Source organism: Procambarus clarkii, chromosome 82 (genome assembly GCF_040958095.1).
Source record: "Procambarus clarkii isolate CNS0578487 chromosome 82, FALCON_Pclarkii_2.0, whole genome shotgun sequence".
In the NCBI taxonomy this organism is placed as follows: domain Eukaryota; kingdom Metazoa; phylum Arthropoda; class Malacostraca; order Decapoda; family Cambaridae; genus Procambarus; species Procambarus clarkii.
In genome coordinates, this window is record NC_091231.1 from 9,863,998 (window position 1) to 9,885,023 (window position 21,026).

Here is a 21,026-nt window from a genome sequence, read left to right on the forward strand (position 1 = left end):
CTCGTTGATGACCTTGGTGTTATGTCCCGTTGATGACCTTGGTGTTATGTCTCGTTGATGACCTTGGTGTTATGTCTCGTTGATGACCTTGGTGTTATGTCTCGTTGATGACCTTGGTGTTATGTCTCGTTGATGACCTTGGTGTTATGTCCCGTTGATGACCTTGGTGTTATGTCTCGTTGATGACCTTGGTGTTATGTCCCGTTGATGACCCATGAAAGATAATAATTAATAATAATGTTGCCCGGGACAGGAAGCCTGTGTGTATATACAAACTTTGGGCTTGTGTCGAGGTCTTCTCAAGGTCTTAACTACTGACCCTCCCCAGGAGGCACCCCACAACAGTTACCTGACTCCCAGGTACCTATTTATTGCTAGGTGAACAGGTGCATTAGGTAAAGGAAAATGTACCTGACTATTTTTGCCACACCGGGGAACTGAACCCTGGATCCCCGATTGTAAGTCGAGAACGAAACCATCTGCGCTATCGACAGGTTTCCTATGTGATGAATCGGGATGAATTGATTACGTGTGAGGAGCGAGTGCCTCTGCAAGTGAAATGTGAAGTGTGGATACCGTAGAGTATTTTACGCCTGAGCAATGTTAAGGGGGTAATGGGGGGGACGGCTACTTTAATGGTTTAATGGTTTATGGTTATGTGAGCATCTTGGGAGTGTGTGTGAGGGTGTACCGTGGGTGGGGTGCAGGGTAAAACGACGGTCTCGCTTCATGCAGGTCGGCGTTCAATCCCCGACTGTCCAAGTGGTTGGGCACCATTCCTTCCCCCTGTCCCATCCCAAATCCTTAACCTGGCCCCTTCCAAGTGCTCTATAGCAGTAAAGGCTTGGCGCTTCCCCCTGATAATTCCCTCTCTCCCTCACTTCCTTATCTTATCTCACCCCCTCACCCATCCCCTTTAGGGAGGGTGCCAACACAGCCCTCCGCTGATTGGTCACAGATAACGACGTCTCCACCAATAATATAACCGGATACTGTATTCGTTCCTTTGCCCTTATTTTTTTTCTTTGCTTTTTTTTCCTTTTATTTTTTTTCATTGTATTTTATACCCTTTGTATCTTTTTTTTTAATAAATCTTTGTATCTTTTTAAGTAATCTTGTGGACGACTTGTGATAACTAGCGGTTATATTTATCTGTTATATTGTGTGCATTACGTTCATAGTGAAAGAATATATTAACAAATTTCCCTGAGGTTTCTTATCTGTCAAGTCCTGTCAAATAGTACACCATGTTTTGACGCTATGTTCCCCCAGCGGTCAAAATATGGGGTACGAACCCCCTCGTGCTGCAGTTAACCTTGTGGCTAGTTATCCCCCACTCCCAGATTTACGAAGCAGTTACGCAAGCACTTAAGAACCTGTACATCTTTTCTCAATCTTCGGCGGCTTTGTCTACAATTATTAAACAGTTATAATGAGTTCCAAAGCACCAGGAGGCGGTTTACAACAACAACAACAGTTGATTGGGAGGTTTTCATGTTTGTAAACTGTTTAATAAATGTAACCAAAGATGTCAAAGGTTGAGGAAAGATGTACACGTTCGTAAGTGCTTGCGTAACTGCTTCATGAATCTGGCCATAGTCACCTGCCACTATGGCCCCGCCGACAGCTAACGAGGACTCCCTGGCCCGCCCACAGATCGTGGTCGGGTGGCTAGTGACGTGTTGCGTCACTGCGTCGTGGGTCGGAGCGACGCACTTGATGAAGGACATGTTCCTGCGTCAGGTCTCCGTCCCGGGGCCCCCGTCACCCACGCCCCCAAACGGAACCCAGCCGCTCCCCACCTTCGTTCAGGTGAGTGTCCTTGCTAGGTGTGGATGAGTGCCCTTGCTAGGTGCGGGTGAGTGCCCTTGCTAGGTGCGGGTGAGTGCCCTTGCTAGGTGCGGGTGAGTGCCCTTGCTAGGTGCGGGTGAGTGCCCTTGCTAGGTGCCGGTGAGTGTCCTTGCTAGGTGCCGGTGAGTGTCCTTGCTAGGTGCGGGTGAGTGTCCTTGCTAGGTGCGGGTGAGTGTCCTTGCTAGGTGCGGGTGAGTGTCCTTGCTAGGTGCGGGTGAGTGTCCTTGCTAGGTGTGGGTGAGTGCCCTTGCTAGGTTGCTACACATTCATGATTTATACCTGTTGTCCCCCATGTGTGTGACCCCCGCGTGTGACCCCCGCGTGTGACCCCTGTGGTCTGACCCCTGTGCGTCTGACCAATGTGCGTCTGACCCCTGTGCGTCTGACCCCTGTGTGTCTGACCCCTGTGCGTCTCACCCCTGTGCGTCTCACCCCTGTGCGTCTCACCCCTGTGCGTCTCACCCCTGTGCGTCTCACCCCTGTGCGTCTCACCCCTGTGCGTCTGACCCCTGTGCGTCTCACCCCTGTGCGTCTCACCCCTGTGCGTCTCACCCCTGTGCGTGTGACCCCAGTGCGTGTGACCCCCGTCGCCCTGACAGTGTCCCTGTGTACCCCCCACAGAAGCGGGTGTTCGACGCGCCGTTTCTGACGACGTGGTTCTGCACAGCGTGGACGGGGCTGTTCTTCCCGCTGTACATGATCTGTCACACCTGTCTGCGCCGCGACGACGTCTCCCTCAGACTCACACTCAAGACCATCGCTCACAACTTCAGGGACCGAGGCGTCACCTTCAGTAAGACGCTCTTTCTCCTCCTCCTCCCAGAGGAGGTTTAATCAATCAATTATCATTCAAATTGAATAAAAAATCTAATCATATCTTTGTGAATCAAAAGCCCCCTCCACCCCCCCACGGTTGTGAGGCTTTTGATTCACTAAGCTGTTGTGTGCTGCGGGTTGATTTAAGTGCACCGTATGTGACCTCGTTGGAGGCTTCGTAAGTGTACATATCAATAGCATCTTAAGAGGACCCACTGGAGGCGTCTTATGATTCTTTCGTGAATGCATGTGAGGAACCTGCATTCACCGGAGGAACCTTAAGTGCAGAGCATTTCACCCTGACCTTTAGGTGCCACAGAGTGCCATCTGTCTCTCCCTGATCCTGAAGTGCCATAGGGTCAAGGGTAAATAAAACGTATGACTTTCTGAGTGATCTACTGCCAGGTGTGTGTGTGTGTGTGTGTGTGTGTGTGTGTGTGTGTGTGTGTGTGTGTGTGTGTGTGTGTGTGTGTGTGTGTGTGTGTGTACACGAGTGCCCGGTTGCCTTCTGGCTTGAAATTCGGGCACGTCTACCGTCGCTTTAGTGGGCGTGAACAAGTATGTGTAACATACCCATTGATAAGAGAGCCTGCCCCTACGAGCCACTGTAGTACACACACACACACACACACACACACACACACACACACACACACACACACACACACACACACACACACACACCAGTTGATTAACAGTTGAGAGGCGAGACCAACGAACCAAAGCTCAACCCCCGCAAGCACAATTAGATGAGTAGACACACACACACACACCCAGGCTAATACACCCTCGCATCAGCCCTCCATAACAGACAACTGCTAAAGTCACAACGATAAGAAACATTAAAAAGAATTGCTGTGAAGTATGTTATCAGTTGATCCTGATATCATGCAGATCATCTCCAGCGATAGCGAAGTCATGCATGAGAATGGCTCGGGGGACACCGGCTATCTTCCCCTCCCCCCAGTCCAAGGAAGTAATATCTCATTCTTCAAGATTATGCTGAGGAATGAATCATATCTCATAAATAATTATAATAATAATAAATAATAATAGAAATATTAATCAGTTATTATTATTAAATATCGTTGAATGCATTAGGAAAGCCCAAGGTGTGACAGGCCTTGTATACCACCATGTCTAACGGTGAAAACACTTGAGTGCTAAATTATCCAGTGGAAATAGAAGCGTGCGTGTGTGTGTGTGTGTGTGTGTGTGTGTGTGTGTGTGTGTGTGTGTGTGTGTGTGTGTACATAGGCACCCCCGTCCACACATACTGGCATACTGACATTCTCTTATCACCTAATCCCACTTCTCACCCTATACAACACACATCAAACATTTTTAATAAAAATTTATGTTTAATTCCCCAAATTTTATGTCATAAAAGGGGGTAATTATTTTGTATAAATCATGACGAGGGTTTTGTCATATATAGAGTAGAAGAAATTGTTGGGGCTAGAAGAGACGAGGCCATGGTGGGAGGCACTGGGTGAACAGGTGTTCCAGGTGCCAGAGGTGATCCAGGCACTACTGGTGTACCTGTGCCAGTGGAAGGCGCCGCTGACACGTATCATGCCCTTCAACGCCTACAGCCACCTCATGAAACAGAGACTCAAGTACAACATCATCACGGGAGGCTTCCAGTGGCGCTGCTTGTTCCTGGAGATGTCCTGGCCGAGCCACGTGGTGCCACCCGAGGTGGCCCTCTTGGTGGCCTGGGACTACATGTCCTGCCTCCCTGAACGGGTCCTCTCTGACACCATCGGTTGGCACCGCTTGGGGCACAGGCTCCTCGATGCCTCAAGTAATAACCAACCCTTCCAGACCTGCTTGCCCTATCTGTTCATCCAAAACGTGGAGCAGCTCCGTAGGGTGATGTCCCCCAGCAGGAACATGCTCCTGGACCAGGTGGTGTGTTCCATCCTGGTGTCCGCCCAGGGCGACGACGGTCTCCACTTCCAGACAATCCTGGAACTCGCTAGTTTCTGGGCCCAGGCGCTGGTGAGACCTCCGCCGCCCATCGAGTGCTTCCACTGCGCCTACGCGCACCCCAGCACCAGCAGCCTGGGCGTGGCCCACGCCCTCTTCTACCTCGTCCGCTGTCGCCTCGCAGTCTATCCCACACCCTTCTGGAATATCTGGCCCCTCAAGACCCTTTCCGAGAAGTCTTCCGAGGAGTCTTCCGAGAAGTCCGCCAAGACACCCGTAAGTGAGACGGATCAGAGTGAGGCACCAGGTAACAGCACGCCGCGCAAGAGACCTCAGTTACGAAATCATTTGAAACCTTTGGCCATGAATGCGATTAGCGCCGGTGAATTCGCGCTCAACATGTTCAAAAGTCTGTGTCGCGGACTTGAGAGTTGTTGTTCACCGGTGACCGACGACCACCACCTGACCTGGAGTTTACACGGAGACCACTACGAGACCTGGAGTTTACCCAGTGACGACTACGAGGACGACAAAGATCACGAGACCAGCAAGTTTACCGAAGACGCCCACCTTCCATACATATTGACACGCACCTCTCCGCGCACCTCTCCACGCGCCTCTACTCGGACCCCTACACGGACCCTTACACGGACCTCTACACGCGCCCCTACACGCACCTCTACACGGGCCTCTCCACACACCCCTACACGCACCCCTACACGGACCTCTATACGCGCCCCTACACGCATCTCTACACGCGCCTCTACACGCACCTCTACACGCACCCCTCCACGCACCCCTACACGCGCCTCTACACGCGCCTCTACACGCACCTCTCCACGCACCTCTCCACGCGCCTCTACACGCGCCTCTACACACACCTCTCCACACGCCTCTACACGCGCCTCTACACGCGCCTCTACACGCGCCTCTCCACGCGCCTCTCCACGCGCCTCTCCACGCGCCTCTCCACGCGCCTCTACACGCGCCTCTCCACGCGCCTCTCCACGCGCCTCTCCACGCGCCTCTCCACGCGCCTCTCCACGCGCCTCTACACGCGCCTCTCCACGCGCCTCTACACGCGCCTCTACACACACCTCTCCACGCGCCTCTCCACGCGCCTCTCCACGCGCCTCTACACGCGCCTCTCCACGCGCCTCTCCACGCGCCTCTACACGCACCTCTCCACGCGCCTCTCCACGCACCTCTCCACGCGCCTCTCCACGCGCCTCTCCACGCGCCTCTACACGCGCCTCTACACGCGCCTCTACACGCACCTCTCCACGCGCCTCTACACACACCTCTACACGCACCTCTCCACGCGCCTCTACACACACCTCTACACGCGCCTCTACACGCACCTCTCCACGCGCCTCTACACACACCTCTCCACGCGCCTCTACACGCACCTCTCCACGCGCCTCTACACACACCTCTCCACGCGCCTCTACACACACCTCTCCACGCGCCTCTACACGCGCCTCTACACACACCTCTCCACGCGCCTCTCCACGCGCCTCTACACACACCTCTCCACGCGCCTCTCCACGCGCCTCTCCACGCGCCTCTCCACGCGCCTCTACACACACCTCTCCACGCGCCTCTACACACACCTCTCCACGCGCCTCTCCACGCGCCTCTACACACACCTCTACACGCGCCTCTACACACACCTCTACACACACCTCTCCACGCGCCTCTACACACACCTCTCCACGCGCCTCTACACACACCTCTACACGCGCCTCTACACACACCTCTACACGCGCCTCTACACGCACCTCTCCACGCACCTCTCCACGCGCCTCTACACACGCCTCTACACGCGCCTCTCCACGCGCCTCTACACGCGCCTCTCCACGCGCCTCTACACGCGCCTCTACACGCGCCTCTACACGCGCCTCTACACGCGCCTCTACACACACCTCTACACGCGCCTCTACACGCGCCTCTACACACACCTCTACACGCACCTCTCCACGCGCCTCTCCACGCGCCTCTACACACACCTCTACACGCGCCTCTCCACGCGCCTCTACACACACCTCTACACGCGTCTCTACACACACCTCTCCACGCGCCTCTACACACACCTCTCCACGCGCCTCTCCACGCGCCTCTCCACGCGCCTCTACACGCGCCTCTACACGCGCCTCTACACGCGCCTCTACACACACCTTTCCATACACCTCTCCACGCACCTCTCCACGTGCCTCTACACACACCTCTACACGCGCCTCTACACGCGCCTCTACACACACCTCTCCACGCGCCTCTACACACACCTCTACACGCGCCTCTACACGCGCCTCTACACGCGCCTCTACACACACCTCTCCACGCGCCTCTACACGCGCCTCTACACGCGCCTCTACACACACCTTTCCATACACCTCTACACGCGCCTCTCCACGCGCCTCTCCACGCGCCTCTACACGCGCCTCTACACACACCTCTCCACGCGCCTCTACACACACCTCTCCACGCGCCTCTCCACGCGCCTCTACACACACCTCTACACGCGCCTGTACACGCGCCTCTACACACACCTCTCCACGCGCCTCTCCACGCGCCTCTACACGCGCCTCTACACACACCTCTCCACGCGCCTCTCCACGCGCCTCTACACGCGCCTCTACACACACCTCTACACACACCTTTCCATATTCCTCTCCACGCGCCTCTCCACGCGCCTCTACACGCGCCTCTACACACACCTCTCCACGCGCCTCTACACACACCTCTCCACGCGCCTCTACACACACCTCTCTACGCGCCTCTACACGCGCCTCTACACACACCTCTCCACGCGCCTCTCCACGCGCCTCTACACACACCTCTACACACACCTTTCCATATACCTCTACACGCGCCTCTACACACACCTCTACACACACCTCTACACGCACCTCTCCACGCGCCTCTACACACACCTCTCCATATACCTCTCCACGCGCCTCTACACGCGCCTCTACACACACCTCTCCATATACCTCTCCACGCGCCTCTCCACGCACCTCTCCACGTGCCTCTACACGCGCCTCTACACACACCTTTCCATATACCTCTCCACGTGCCTCTACACGCGCCTCTACACTCACCTTTCCATATACCTCTCCACGCACCTCTCCACGTGCCTCTACACACACCTCTACACACACCTCTACACGCGCCTCTACACGCGCCTCTACACGCGCCTCTACACGCGCCTCTCCACGCACCTCTCCACGCGCCTCTACACACACCTTTCCATACACCTCTCCACGCACCTCTACACGTGCCTCTACACGCACCTCTACACGAGATTAGGCACAAAATCAATTTTGAATTAACGTGTTCCTCTTGGCTGGTGAGGCCACTGGAACATGGTGACTTGTGAGGCAGGTCAGGCCCCGGGCGCCCTAGGTGGAGCAGCACTCTCTCCCGCCACCCCACAAGAGGCAGGTGCCGCCCCTCGTGTGGGACCACTGCCACAAGAGGCAGGTGCCGCCCTTCGTGTGGGACCACTGCCACAAGAGGCAGGTGCCGCCCCTCGTGTGGGACCACTGCCACAAGAGGCAGGTGCCGCCCCTCGTGTGGGACCACTGCCACAAGAGGCAGGTGCCGCCCCTCGTGTGGGACCACTGCCACAAGAGGCAGGTGCCGCCCCTCGTGTGGGACCACTGCCACAAGAGGCAGGTGCCGCCCCTCGTGTGGGACCACTGGTAGATAAGAGGGCGGAGAGGGTACTACCGGGAGAAAGCACCAAGTCATTACGACTATTATAGCATCTTGAGGTTGTTGACCAGACCACACACTAGAAGGTGAAGGGACGACGACGTTTCGGTGTCTGACCACTGAGACCATCGGGGATCGAACGTGGGCCTGCAAGAAGCGAGGTCGCCGCTTTATCGTCCAATCCAAGTGGTTAGACAATTATTTATGATTTTGCCAAAATGACCATTTAAGGGCAAAACTATCCGCCTCTCTCATCACTCTTGTAGTATGGGTGAAGGACCACACTGATGGCACCACCACCACCACACCCACCACCACCACCACCACCACCACCACCACCACACCCACCACCACCACCACCACCACCACCACACACCACCACCATCACACCCACCACACCACCACTACACACCACCACCACCACACCACCACCACACCAACACCACCACACCAACACCACCACACCAACACCACCACACCAACACCACCACACCACACCACCACACCAACACCACCACACCAACACCACCACACCACCACCACCACACCAACACCACCACACCAACACCACCACACCACACCACCACCACCACCGCCAAATAATATTAAGGCCGCCACCACTGCCACATCCACTTCAGACTTATCAAATGATCCTAATACTCTGGCATATTGGGCTCGGCTGCCCATTACACTGTTTCGTAGTATTCAGTCAAATTACAGTAATTGGGCGCGTTGTTGCACGCATGTGACTATGTATAGCGAGTCTGGTGCTCTACTCCGACTACAGGGCTTTCTTATTGGTGCTTTTGTAACCAAATTTTGTGTTATGTAACACAGCGTAATAATAATGATTTGGTAAGACAAGACATTATTATGTAAGCATGTACGTGTCTGTGTGTATTCACCTAGTTGTGCTTGCGGGGGTTGAGCTCTGCTCTTTCGGCCCGCCTCTCAGCTGTTACTAACTACTAACCAACTAATTTTTCCCCCACACCCACACACACACCCCCAGTAAGCAGCCCGTAACAGCTGTCTAACTCCCAGGTACCTATTTAATGCTAGGTAACAGGAGCATTAGGGTGAAAGAAACTCTGCCCTTTGTTTCTGGCCGGCGCCGGGAATCGAACCCGGCCCACAGGATTACGTATCTAGCGTAATCCACACAGCCACCGGTACCCCTATGTGGCACTCATATGTCCAATTACACTCATTAAATTTTTTTCGAAGTTCCCCATAGTGACCTCTCTTGAAATCGAGTTTATCAACTGTTTCGATGTCCAAATTTCTTCTAGATGATATCTTAAAGCATATTTAATGTCTAACAGGACGTGATCACTCTTTCCCAAGGGAGGAAGGAACTGGATGTCAGGTATCTCTTCTTCTTTCCTGGTGAATACTTGATCCAGTACTGACGGTACATCTCCTTCCCTCATTCTTGTGGCTTGCTTTATGTGTTGATACAAGAATGTCTCCAGAATGAGGTTCACAAATCTGCATGTCCAAAAGTCCTCCGTTCTTGCTTCATAGGCCTCCCAGTCTATTGCTTTAAAGTTGAAGTCCCCCAGTATCAACAGTCGTGATTTATCTTTATCTGCTTGTACAATAATATCTCTCATGACCATTATGAGGCCCTCTCGTTTGTCATCCAGTTCTTCCTTTGTCCACGTGTTGCTTGCTGGTGGGCTGTAGGTATTTACAATTATCAGCTTATCATCCTGATTCCAGACCTGCAATGCCATTATGTCAATATCTCGAGGGTTTTCAAATATTGAAGTATTGGCGTATGCCTTTCCATTGGAGACTTTCAGCACCGTAGAGAGGGGGAACCTGCTGCTTGGGTAACAGCTTCTCCCCTGAATCAACCTACCCTGGTTTTGCGCCCTGGTGAGGCCACTCCAGACCAGGCCGACATCAGAGCGCAACTCCATAGTCTCCTGAGACTGATGGATGCCTACTCCATCAAATATTAACTCTCTTACCTTCAGGTGTTCTTTCACCAGCACAGCCACTCCTCCTCCCTTCCTAGCTTTCCTGTCACGTCTCCAAACTGAGTAGCCTCTTGGGAATACGACTTCATTTAATACATTTCCTTCAAGTTTCGTCTCTGATAATGCGACAATATCTAGGACCCTAAGCTGAATTATATCTTGCAACTCCAAAGTTTTTTACCTCACTCCATCTATGTTAGCATATACAATTTTCAGGAACATGTTCCCATTCCCTTTGTTCTTTACTCCCCCTTCCACTACTGATTTTGTTGCCTTGTTTTTATGTACCATTTCACAAGCTTTCCAGTCCCCTGACACTTTGTGGACAAAAGAATTTATGTCTTCTTCATTTCTATCCCCATTTAGACGTTTTGCTTCAATTAGGTTCATTTTCAGCTTTTCTGTGTGTGTACTCACCTAGTTGTGTTTGCGGGGGTTGAGCTCTGGCTCTTTGGTCCCGCCTCTCAACCGTCAATCAACAGGTGTACAGATTCATGAGCCTATCGGGCTCTGTCATATCTACACTTGAAACTGTGTATGGAGTCAGCCTCCACCACATCACTTCCTAATGCATTCCATTTGTCAACCACTCTGACACTAAAAAAGTTCTTTCTAATATCTCTGTGGCTCATTTGGGCACTCAGTTTCCACCTGTGTCCCCTTGTGCGTGTTCCCCTTGTGTTAAATAGACTGTCTTTATCTACCCTATCAATCCCCTTCAGAATCTTGAATGTGGTGATCATGTCCCCCCTAACTCTTCTGTCTTCCAGCGAAGTGAGGTTTAATTCCCGTAGTCTCTCCTCGTAGCTCATACCTCTCAGCTCGGGTACTAGTCTGGTGGCAAACCTTTGAACCTTTTCCAGTTTAGTCTTATCCTTGACTAGATATGGACTCCATGCTGGGGCTGCATACTCCAGGATTGGCCTGACATATGTGGTATACAAAGTTCTGAATGATTCTTTACACAAGTTTCTGAATGCCGTTCGTATGTTGGCCAGCCTGGCATATGCCGCTGATGTTATCCGCTTGATATGTGCTGCAGGAGACAGGTCTGGCGTGATATCAACCCCCAAGTCTTTTTCCTTCTCTGACTCCTGAAGAATTTCCTCTCCCAGATGATACCTTGTATCTGGCCTCCTGCTCCCTACACCTATCTTCATTACATTACATTTGGTTGGGTTAAACTCTAACAACCATTTGTTCGACCATTCCTTCAGCTTGTCTAGGTCTTCTTGAAGCCTCAAACAGTCCTCTTCTGTTTTAATCCTTCTCATAATTTTAGCATCGTCCGCAAACATTGAGAGAAATGAATCGATACCCTCCGGGAGATCATTTACATATATCAGAAACAAGATAGGACCGAGTACAGAGCCCTGTGGGACTCCACTGGTGACTTCACGCCAATCGGAGGTCTCACCCCTCACCGTAACTCTCTGCTTCCTATTGCTTAGATACTCCCTTATCCACTGGAGCACCTTACCAGCTACACCTGCCTGTCTCTCCAGCTTATGTGCCAGCCTCTTATGCGGTACTGTGTCAAAGGCTTTCCGACAATCCAAGAAAATGCAGTCCGCCCAGCCCTCTCTTTCTTGCTTAATCTGTGTCACCTGATCGTAGAATTCTATCAAGCCTGTAAGGCAAGATTTACCCTCCCTGAATCCATGTTGGCGATTTGTCACGAAGTCCCTTCTCTCCAGATGTGTTACCAGGTTTTTTCTCACGATCTTCTCCATCACCTTGCATGGTATACAAGTCAAGGACACTGGCCTGTAGTTCAGTGCCTCTTGTCTGTCGCCCTTTTTGTATATTGGGACCACATTCGCCGTCTTCCATATTTCTGGTAGGTCTCCCGTCTCTAGTGACTTACTATACACTATGGAGAGTGGCAGGCAAAGTGCCTCTGCACACACTTTCAGTACCACACACACTTTCTTTCAGTGTGTGTGTGTGTGTGTGTGTGTGTGTGTGTGTGTGTGTGTGTGTGTGTGTGTGTGTGTGTGTGTGTGTAAACAGGGATTGACTGCAGTAGCTTTGTGTGACAGCATCAGGTGTGTGTGTGGGGGGGGGGGGGGCGGCAGGGTGTCTGCATCTGTTGTGTGTGTGGGGGGGGGGGGGGTGACTGCATCAGGTGTGGGGGGGTGACTGCAGCAGATGTGGAGGGGGGTGACTGCAGCAGGTGTGTGTGGGGGGGGGTGACTGCAGCAGGTGTGTGTGGGGGGGGGTGACTGCAGCAGGTGTGTGGAGGGGGGGTGACTGCAGCAGGTGTGTGTGGGGGGTGACTGCAGCAGGTGTGTGGGGGAGGGGGAGACTGCAGCAGGTGTGTGGTGAAGGTAATAAGGCCATATAATACAAGAGGCACAGCGTCACTTGAATATGCCCCCACAGAGACCAGTGTAGAATATGCCCCCACAGAGACCAGTGTAGAATATGCCCCCACAGAGACCAGTGTAGAATATGCCCCCACAGAGACCAGTGTAGAATATGCCCCCATAGAGACCAGTGTCGAATATGCCCCCACAGAGACCAGTGTCGAATATGCCCCCACAGAGACCAGTGTCGAATATGCCCCCACAGAGACCAGTGTCGAATATGCCCCCACAGAGACCAGTGTCGCCTCACGGCCGAGCACATCACCACTATCGCGATCGTTCCTCTGTGGGAATTAACACAAGCCTGAAATTACGTTATCAACAGTGCGTGACATAGCTTGCGTCACGCAATGTAATTAGCCTTGCGTCACGCGGCACAGCTAGTCTTGCATTTTACGGTAAGTCTAGATCTACATCACACGGCATACTGTAGGTAGGCTAGCGTGTTGCATTATAGCAAGATTTGCATCATACAGTATTTAGTATACCTCGATCATTATGTCTCACAACTAAACTCATAATGTATCAAAGTCAATGACTAGCGATACTTGGTGTATAAAATTAAGTATAAATGAAATATTGAATACAGTAATATATATATATATATATATATATATATATATATATATATATATATATATATATATATATATATATATATATATATAATATTGTTTGGTTTGTTTTTAGTAACATTGCGAAAAAATGTGGCGCTCCATCATAAAATTCTTTATACAACTAATTCCAGAGTTGAAATAAATTAAACCCGAAACTGTCACAGTTTTATTTCGCTAACATAATTACCTGTCAGAGGGTGTAACTATTTTTAAAAACTTATCTGCTCGTGTAAACGTCTGTACTCGCCTAATATTACCTGCGGGGGTTGAGCTTCGACTCTTTGGTCCCCCCTCTCAACTGTTAATTAACCGGTGTACAGGTTCCTGTGAATGGAGTCTGCCTCCACCTCGTCACGGCCCAGTGCATTCCAATTGTTAACTACTCTGACACTGAAGTAGTTCTTTCTAACATCTTTAAGACTCATTTGGGTACTCGGTTTCCATCTGTGTTAAATAATCTTTGTATCTACCCTATCATTTCCCATGAAAATCTTGCATGTAGAGATCATGTCTCCCATAACTTTTGTTTTCCATCAATGTGAGGTTTAGTTCTTGTAGTCTTTCCTCGTTGCTCATATCCCTCAGCTCGGGTACTAGTCTGGAGGCATACCTTTGAACCTTCTTGTTCTTTAATACCTACTCTTGACTAAGGCTCTTTTTCCCTTCTAGCAGCTGACTAGTGCACACTTTGCTGCTTCTTGTGAAGTGGCTGCCTTCATGGCAACTTCCCTCACAGTGGACACACCTTCTGGGCTCTTGCTAAGCATTTTTACAACTGTGGCATGTATTGTGGAAGTCTTTTTCATTGATATATTCCCAGCTTCTTGAGAGGTGGTTGTTGTCTGATACTGAGTCTGAGTACGATTTTCCTTGAGGCTTTTCATCTCTTTTGGTGCTCTCAGCTTGCCTTGTAGGCTGCTTATTGTGTCTCTAATATCCTTCAGTTCCTTTCTGATTTTTCCCCATACTCGGGTGGTCACCTTGTTAATGGGTTCACCCTGTCCCTCACCTTCAAGGTGAGGGACAGGGTGAGAGTTTCTCTATATTACAAAAAGTGAATTATTTTGTAATAATTCCTCTGGGTAGAAGAGAACTATGTGAGAGTCAACATAGCCCAAACCTGACACCATAAGTGCCTATTGACACAAGATTCGTAGCATATGTAAAGTTTTAAGACACCCAGATATATTTATATAGTCTTGATTAAGAAACTTTGAGAATTTTGTATACAACCTACATTAGACCCACCCTTTAGTATGCAGCCAAATCATGGAACCCTCGCATAAATAAAGCACGACACTAGAGAAGGTTCTGAGATATGCAGTATGGTTTGTTCCACAAATGAAACATATGATCAAATGTGCAAGACTCAGAACTGAAAAGAAACACACACTATATAAAAGGATTAGCAGTGGAGATATGATCACGGCATACAAAATAATGTAAAGAGAATCTGCCAAATAAACTAAGAAGTTATGTTTAAAATGAAAAGTAGTAATGTGACGTATCAAGTGTGGGAACTGGGAGTTATAATGAGCCACAGAGAAGGAACATTTACACTGCCACAGATGTAACAACGGATCAGATTAGAAAGGGCTATCGAAGAAAACAAATAACACGTGATATAAATCTTTGAACATATCGACCGATAGCAAGAAAGACGATGCTAAGGAGCTGGAGCTCGACTCTGCAAAAGACGCTCACAGAGACCTACAACACTTCTCACCAGACCGTTCTCATAATCTGCCTCTCTGTAAAACTGCAACACTACTGCCTAACCCGAAACATACAACCCCAATCAACCCACCTAACCTATCAAACTTATTTCCCCTTTCCCAGGCAAGTTCATGACCCGGAGCTGCCTGTTCTGCCTGCTGTGGGTGGTGACCAACTACATGTACGTGTACGCTCTTCGTATCCTGGACTGTACGGACGTGATGGCCCTGTACTCGGCCCACGTCTCCTTCGTCTATCTCCTCTCCTGGGTCATCCTCCACGACCAGTTCGTTGGTGTTAGGGTGAGTTCCCAGGGCACTACTCCCCACCATTCATCAACCTTTTTACGCACATCACTTACGAAGCCTTTACATCTTTCCTTATTTACAGCGCCTACGAGATTACTTCGACTCTTTGTAATGGCGCCGTGGAGAGGGGGGGGGGGGGGAACCTGCTGCATGGGTAACAGCTTCTCTCCTGTATCAACCTATTCTGGCTTTGCGCCCTGGTGAGGCCACTCCAGACCAGGCCGACACCAGAGCCCAACTCCATTGTCTCCTGAGACTGATGGATGCCTACTACTACTACTACTATGATTACAGTTATTAAACCATTTGCGAGCTCGGGGATTTCACAACACAAAGTTATCTTGAGATATCTTGAAATGATTTTGGGGCTTAGCGTCCCCGCGGCCCGGTCCTCGACCAGGCCTCCTTTTTATTACACATCCCCCAAAGGAGGCAGCCCGTAGCAGCTGTCTTAACTCCCAGGTACCTATTTACTGCTAGGTGAACAGGTGCATCAGTGTGAAAGAAACTGCCCATTTGTTTCCGCCTATACGGGGAATCGAACCTGGAACCTCAGGACTACGAATCCGAAGCGCTGTCCAGTCAGCTGTCAGGCCCTATTATGGTATTGGTCAGGTTATTATGGTATTGTTGTAAACACGTTCCTGGTGCTTCGGAGCTCATAAGTGTAATGCAAAGCACTTTGTTGACATTTAATAAATGTAGACAAAGCACCATCATTGAGGAAAGATGTACAGGTTTCGTAAGTGAATGTAAATACTTGATGAATCCTGGACCTGTTAATTTGTCCTGGGGGGAATATAATCCATTTCACACCATGTTTTTATTTATTTATTTTTATTTAATTATTTATATACAAGAAGGTACATTGGGATTGTAAGGATACATAGCATAGTATTTACAATCTTGTAAAGCCACTAGTACGCGCAGCGTTTCGGGCAGGGCCTTAATCTAACAGATAATTTTAAGTAGGTAAACTCTAGCAGAATTAATAAAATGATAACATGTTGTAATATAATATTGTATAGGCACACATCCGCGTTATTAGATCTTCACCCATATGGATATCATAATGAAGCTATAACATTTGATGTTAAATGTCAACATTAATATACAATGTGAGTCACCACACAAGAAATTGAAAACACTATGACTGCCCCTGAAAATCACAGACCTTAAGTTGGAAAACACAAAATACACCTTGTGGAGTTCAGTCCCTAAGCCCATTATGTGCCTCTGTAACACTTCCCACTATCGCCCACAAGATGGGTATGGGGTGCATAATAAATGAACTAAACTAAACTTACAAGTTCACTTACCAAAGTCTTTGAGCCTAAGTTTGATAGAGAGAGGGGGGGGTTGCTACGATTGACAGACAGACCCAGACTGGGAAGGCCAGCCTGGCTGCTGGACTCTCAATCAGCTATCTCTACTGCTCGCTGTCCTGCTTAATCCTCAATCCTCTCAAATACATTTTCATGGGTATTTATGGGGGATCCGGGAGCTAAGCTCCGCCTACTATGGAAATAGCCCCTGGCTCTCTAGCTACCACCCTAGACAGCGGCTTGTTTGATGGACACACCCAGCCAACCGTCTGCAATTATCGACTTGGCAGAAAGTGAGGTCACTTCACACGATCTTATCTGTTACAATTAACACTCTAAAGGCGTGACTTCTTAATTGCTAAGTACAGTCAGTCTGGCGTAACTGACTCTCGTTGTATGTAAAATAAAATACAAAACACATGATGTAACACCGTCACTGTGTGAGCGTGTAGTGTGGTGGTGGTGGCGGCTAGTGTACCACACACTACCAATGCGTCTCGAGTTTGGAGCTGAGGGACTAAACTTTGTGTACCAAAGTTGATGTTCTTAACTATATGTAAATCTTCACGCCCTGCTCCAGGGACGGCGCTCGAGCTGCTGAATATACCGCTTGGCTGTCAGCTTCTGTTTACCATATGTTGCATGAAAATATTGCGTATGGAATTATGTACTCTTTCTGAGACGTGGAACTGCACGAGCTATGTGAACGGCTGATGAGTTACCTACCTGAGGGAGCGGCAGGGGGTGGGGGAGGAGGGGTGAGGGAGGGACAGGGGGCAGAGGGTGATGAGGGAGATGACAGGTGAATAAGGGAGGTAGGTGGGGGGGGGGACGTGATGGTGGTGGTTATATTACCTTGCGGTAAGATAACCACCAGATCACACTGTCATCGTGGTATGACAGCGTGATGACAGTTTCTCGTTATTAAGCCTACAAACCACTTTATGTCTTCCTCCTTCTTTTATTCATTATATCTACTATTCTTTCACTCCCGCCCATCCTTCTCACCTCAATATCTTTCATAGGTTTTCAGAAATTCATTTTAATTAAGCAAGAACCAGAAAAGAATTAAAAGAAATTTTTGAAGATTTTGCGCACCATTGGTGTGTGCCGGTTGGGATAAATTAATTTGTCTGTCAAGAGCAGAGGTGCCATGGGCGCAATCAGAGAACACTGTATGAACATCAGAGGTCCACGGTTGTTCAACGTCCTACCAGCGAGCATCAGAAATATTACAGGAACAACCGTGGACATCTTCAAGAGGAAACTAGATTGTTTCCTTCAAGGATTGCCGGACCAACCGGACTGTGGTGGGTATGTGGGCCTGCGAGCCGCTCCAAGCAACTGCCTGGTGGACCAAGTTCTCACAAGTCAAGCCTGGCCCCGGGCCGGGCTTGGGGAGTAGAAGAACTCCCAGAACCCCATCAACCAGGTATCAACCAGGTAACACCAGTGGGGTCTAATACCTGTGCTGGCATGAACATAATGTAACTTGTCCTCAGGAAGGAGATCCACTCAAGGGAAAGTGTTGGGAACAACCACACAATTAGTGCTATTATTTACTCTCTATCCATAGTTAGGTTAAGGTTACTGTAAGTTAAAGTTTGGTTAGGTTAGGGTTTCATTACGTTTGGTTACGTTAATACAGTGTAGTATCATCAATAGACAACAATGTGAAATGTGGAATTCGAAAACTATTTCAGCATGCCCGAGAATTCCGTTTACAGAAAACGTAATTTTTTCAAAGAAAACCGTTTTCAAAATACACTTATTTCTTAAACCAATGATTTATAATACAATAACGTTATAAATTTAGAATAATCTGTTTACGACACAGGTTCATTTTCCGGTTTACATGTAAACTATTACTGGAACTGTAATATGCTTTCAGGTCACAAATATCTAGATGATATCCAAGTGGTATGAAAGGGGGGGGGGGGAGTGTGGTCTCTTTGTAATGAATTTACTGTGAGGATGGGCTCCATAATGGCGTCACAGTGACGTTACAATCCTGATCCACACCACATATAAATCCCCCATCCACCCTTATAACAATGGGCCCATTCACACATATGCCCCCACTTCTCTCCCCGTAACAGGGGTGCGACACTACCCTCGTTCATTGCAAAGTTCTCACCGTTATTGGGTTGGTAGAGCGTGTGAATGTGAGGGCATCATATTAGTATTGATGCCACAAGGCACAAGGCCCCATGCCACCACATTTAGCTTTGCATATTAGATGATTGTATTTCTCAGCTGTAACGATTATCCGCGACCTTGACGAGAAAGCATAGTACAGAGAGCATAATATTTATATAATACTTCAACAGATATAGCTAATCAATGTGAAGAAATTGGCTTGAGAGTGTGGAGTGCTGCTGGGCATGTTGGCTCCGGTTGGCCAGGTGCTGAGAGCAGGAGTGGTGGAGGTGCTGAGGGACGGTGAGGAGTCAGGGGCCAGATTCACGAAAGTACTTACGAACCTGTACATCTTTTCTCAATCTTTGGCGGCTTTGTTTACAATTATTAAACAGTTAATGAGCTCCGAAGCATCAGGAGGCTGTTTATAACAATAACAACAGTTGATTGGCAAGTTTTCATGCTTGTTAACTGTTTAATAAATGTAACCAAAGCCGTCAAAGATTGAGAAAAGATGTACACGTTCGTAAGTACTTGCGTAACTGCTTCGTGAATCTGGCCCCAGGAGAAGTTTGCTGGTAATGACTGGTGTAACTGCGCAGATCGTGGCTGTGATCCTGTGCAACACGGGCATCGCCCTGCTCGCCTACATGGACGGCATCACCAGGACGAGGACGCTGGGAGGGGTCGTCCTCGCCGCCGCCTCTGCTGCTGGCTCTGCCGTCTACAAGGTGGGTCCTTCTGCAGGCTGCTCCTCACCTCCGCCCGACGTTTCCTTCACGCTTACCAAAAATGTTTCCATTTTGATGCAATCATCTTTGCAGATGGTTTTATCTTAATTTTCGCAAATATGTTATATTTTTCTTAATGGTCATTTTATATTGGTGTTCGTGGTTGTTTTTTATCGTGTGTGTTGTGGGTGTTCTTATGTTTTATTCTCCCCTTCCCCCTCTACAGTTATCACCCTATACTCCTCCCCCACAGTCGTCACCTTCCTCCCCTCAGATTACGGGCTATTCATGCCCGTGTCACCTCTTGGGTGGCTTAATCTTCATCAATCAATCACTCCCCTCAGAGAATATTGCAAGACACTTCCCTGTCATCGCTGCAGCCACCACTCGTCAGTGTCCAGTAGTGTCTGGTGCCTTAATACCGCAACCACCAATGAAGTAATTCCCCAGTAGAATAGTTTAAAATGTGTTTTCTGAGTGCTAGGCTTTAAAAGTATCCTTCACTCCATTGAAATTGAAATAAGTTTATTGGGGTAAAATACACACAAAGGGATGAGGTAGCTCAAGCTATTCTCACCCCGTTCAGTACATCGTGTTAATACATACATAGACACATCACAAACAATAAACATATTACCAAACATTCTGAGAGATAAACATCTACATTTCCTCTCGCTCCATTGGTCATGGAGAGTGGTTAGTGATACATGCCTAACTCTCCAAAATTACTTATAATGAAACTTTTCAAATTTTATGACAATCAGAAAATACAATGTCTTGTTCCTGACAAATGAAAGTGTAAACAGGCATGAATAGTTGACTAGGCGCTCGTATCTTAGCGCGCTCCGCCTCAAATAATCATTACTTTCTCTCAGCAGTTTATTGACATTTATAAATTAGTTGCTATGCTTAAATTGCATCACACATAAATAGGTCACAGTATTCTAAATATCAAATCCGAACTAGTAACACTTATCCACTTTGTAAATTATTGAAATACAATCAATAATAAAAGTGTCATTCACTCTTCCATGGAAAGAAACTTTTAAGTGAGCTTGGGCCTGACACGCATGGGGTCCAGGGTTCGAGACCCACACAGCCCAGGTGAATGGAACAATCAGTAATATTCGTTAAGATTATAATAGTTAAAACGCTTCCGGTACAGTACATGACATGACAGCGACCAACACAGCAGCACACAGCACAGCAGCGACACAGCAGCTGACTGTCATAGTCATATCTCGCTCCCACGCACTACTGTCACGCTCAGCCTAGCCTGCATTAATATGAATTATCACTTGACACCAAAAGTACGTTTTCCTGTCATTAGCCAAATTGACCGATACAGTTGACCTATTTTCCTTGGTTAAAGGAACTTAATTGAGGCTCGATTCTTGAGGTCATTATAGATAACCTTTTCCACTACCGCCAACAGGATAGTATGGGGTACATAATGAATGAATTAAACTTAATTAGTACAGATTCCCCTTTATTTCTAGAACTGTTTACCTATCTAG

General features: G+C 48.9%; 1 protein-coding gene across 3 annotated transcripts in view; it reads left to right on the plus strand.

Annotated features, from left to right (window-relative positions):
* Window positions 1-21,026, plus strand: part of LOC123764319 (solute carrier family 35 member F3) — a 225,177-nt gene that overhangs the window by 186,320 nt on the left and 17,831 nt on the right. For all 3 annotated transcript variants that reach the window (XM_069316089.1, XM_069316090.1, XM_069316088.1), the window contains 4 exons: window positions 1,657-1,812; window positions 2,473-2,644; window positions 15,130-15,308; window positions 19,381-19,509. In XM_069316089.1, coding sequence (XP_069172190.1) covers window positions 1,657-1,812; window positions 2,473-2,644; window positions 15,130-15,308; window positions 19,381-19,509 — 636 coding nt within the window. The remainder of the gene's footprint in view (window positions 1-1,656; window positions 1,813-2,472; window positions 2,645-15,129; window positions 15,309-19,380; window positions 19,510-21,026) is intronic.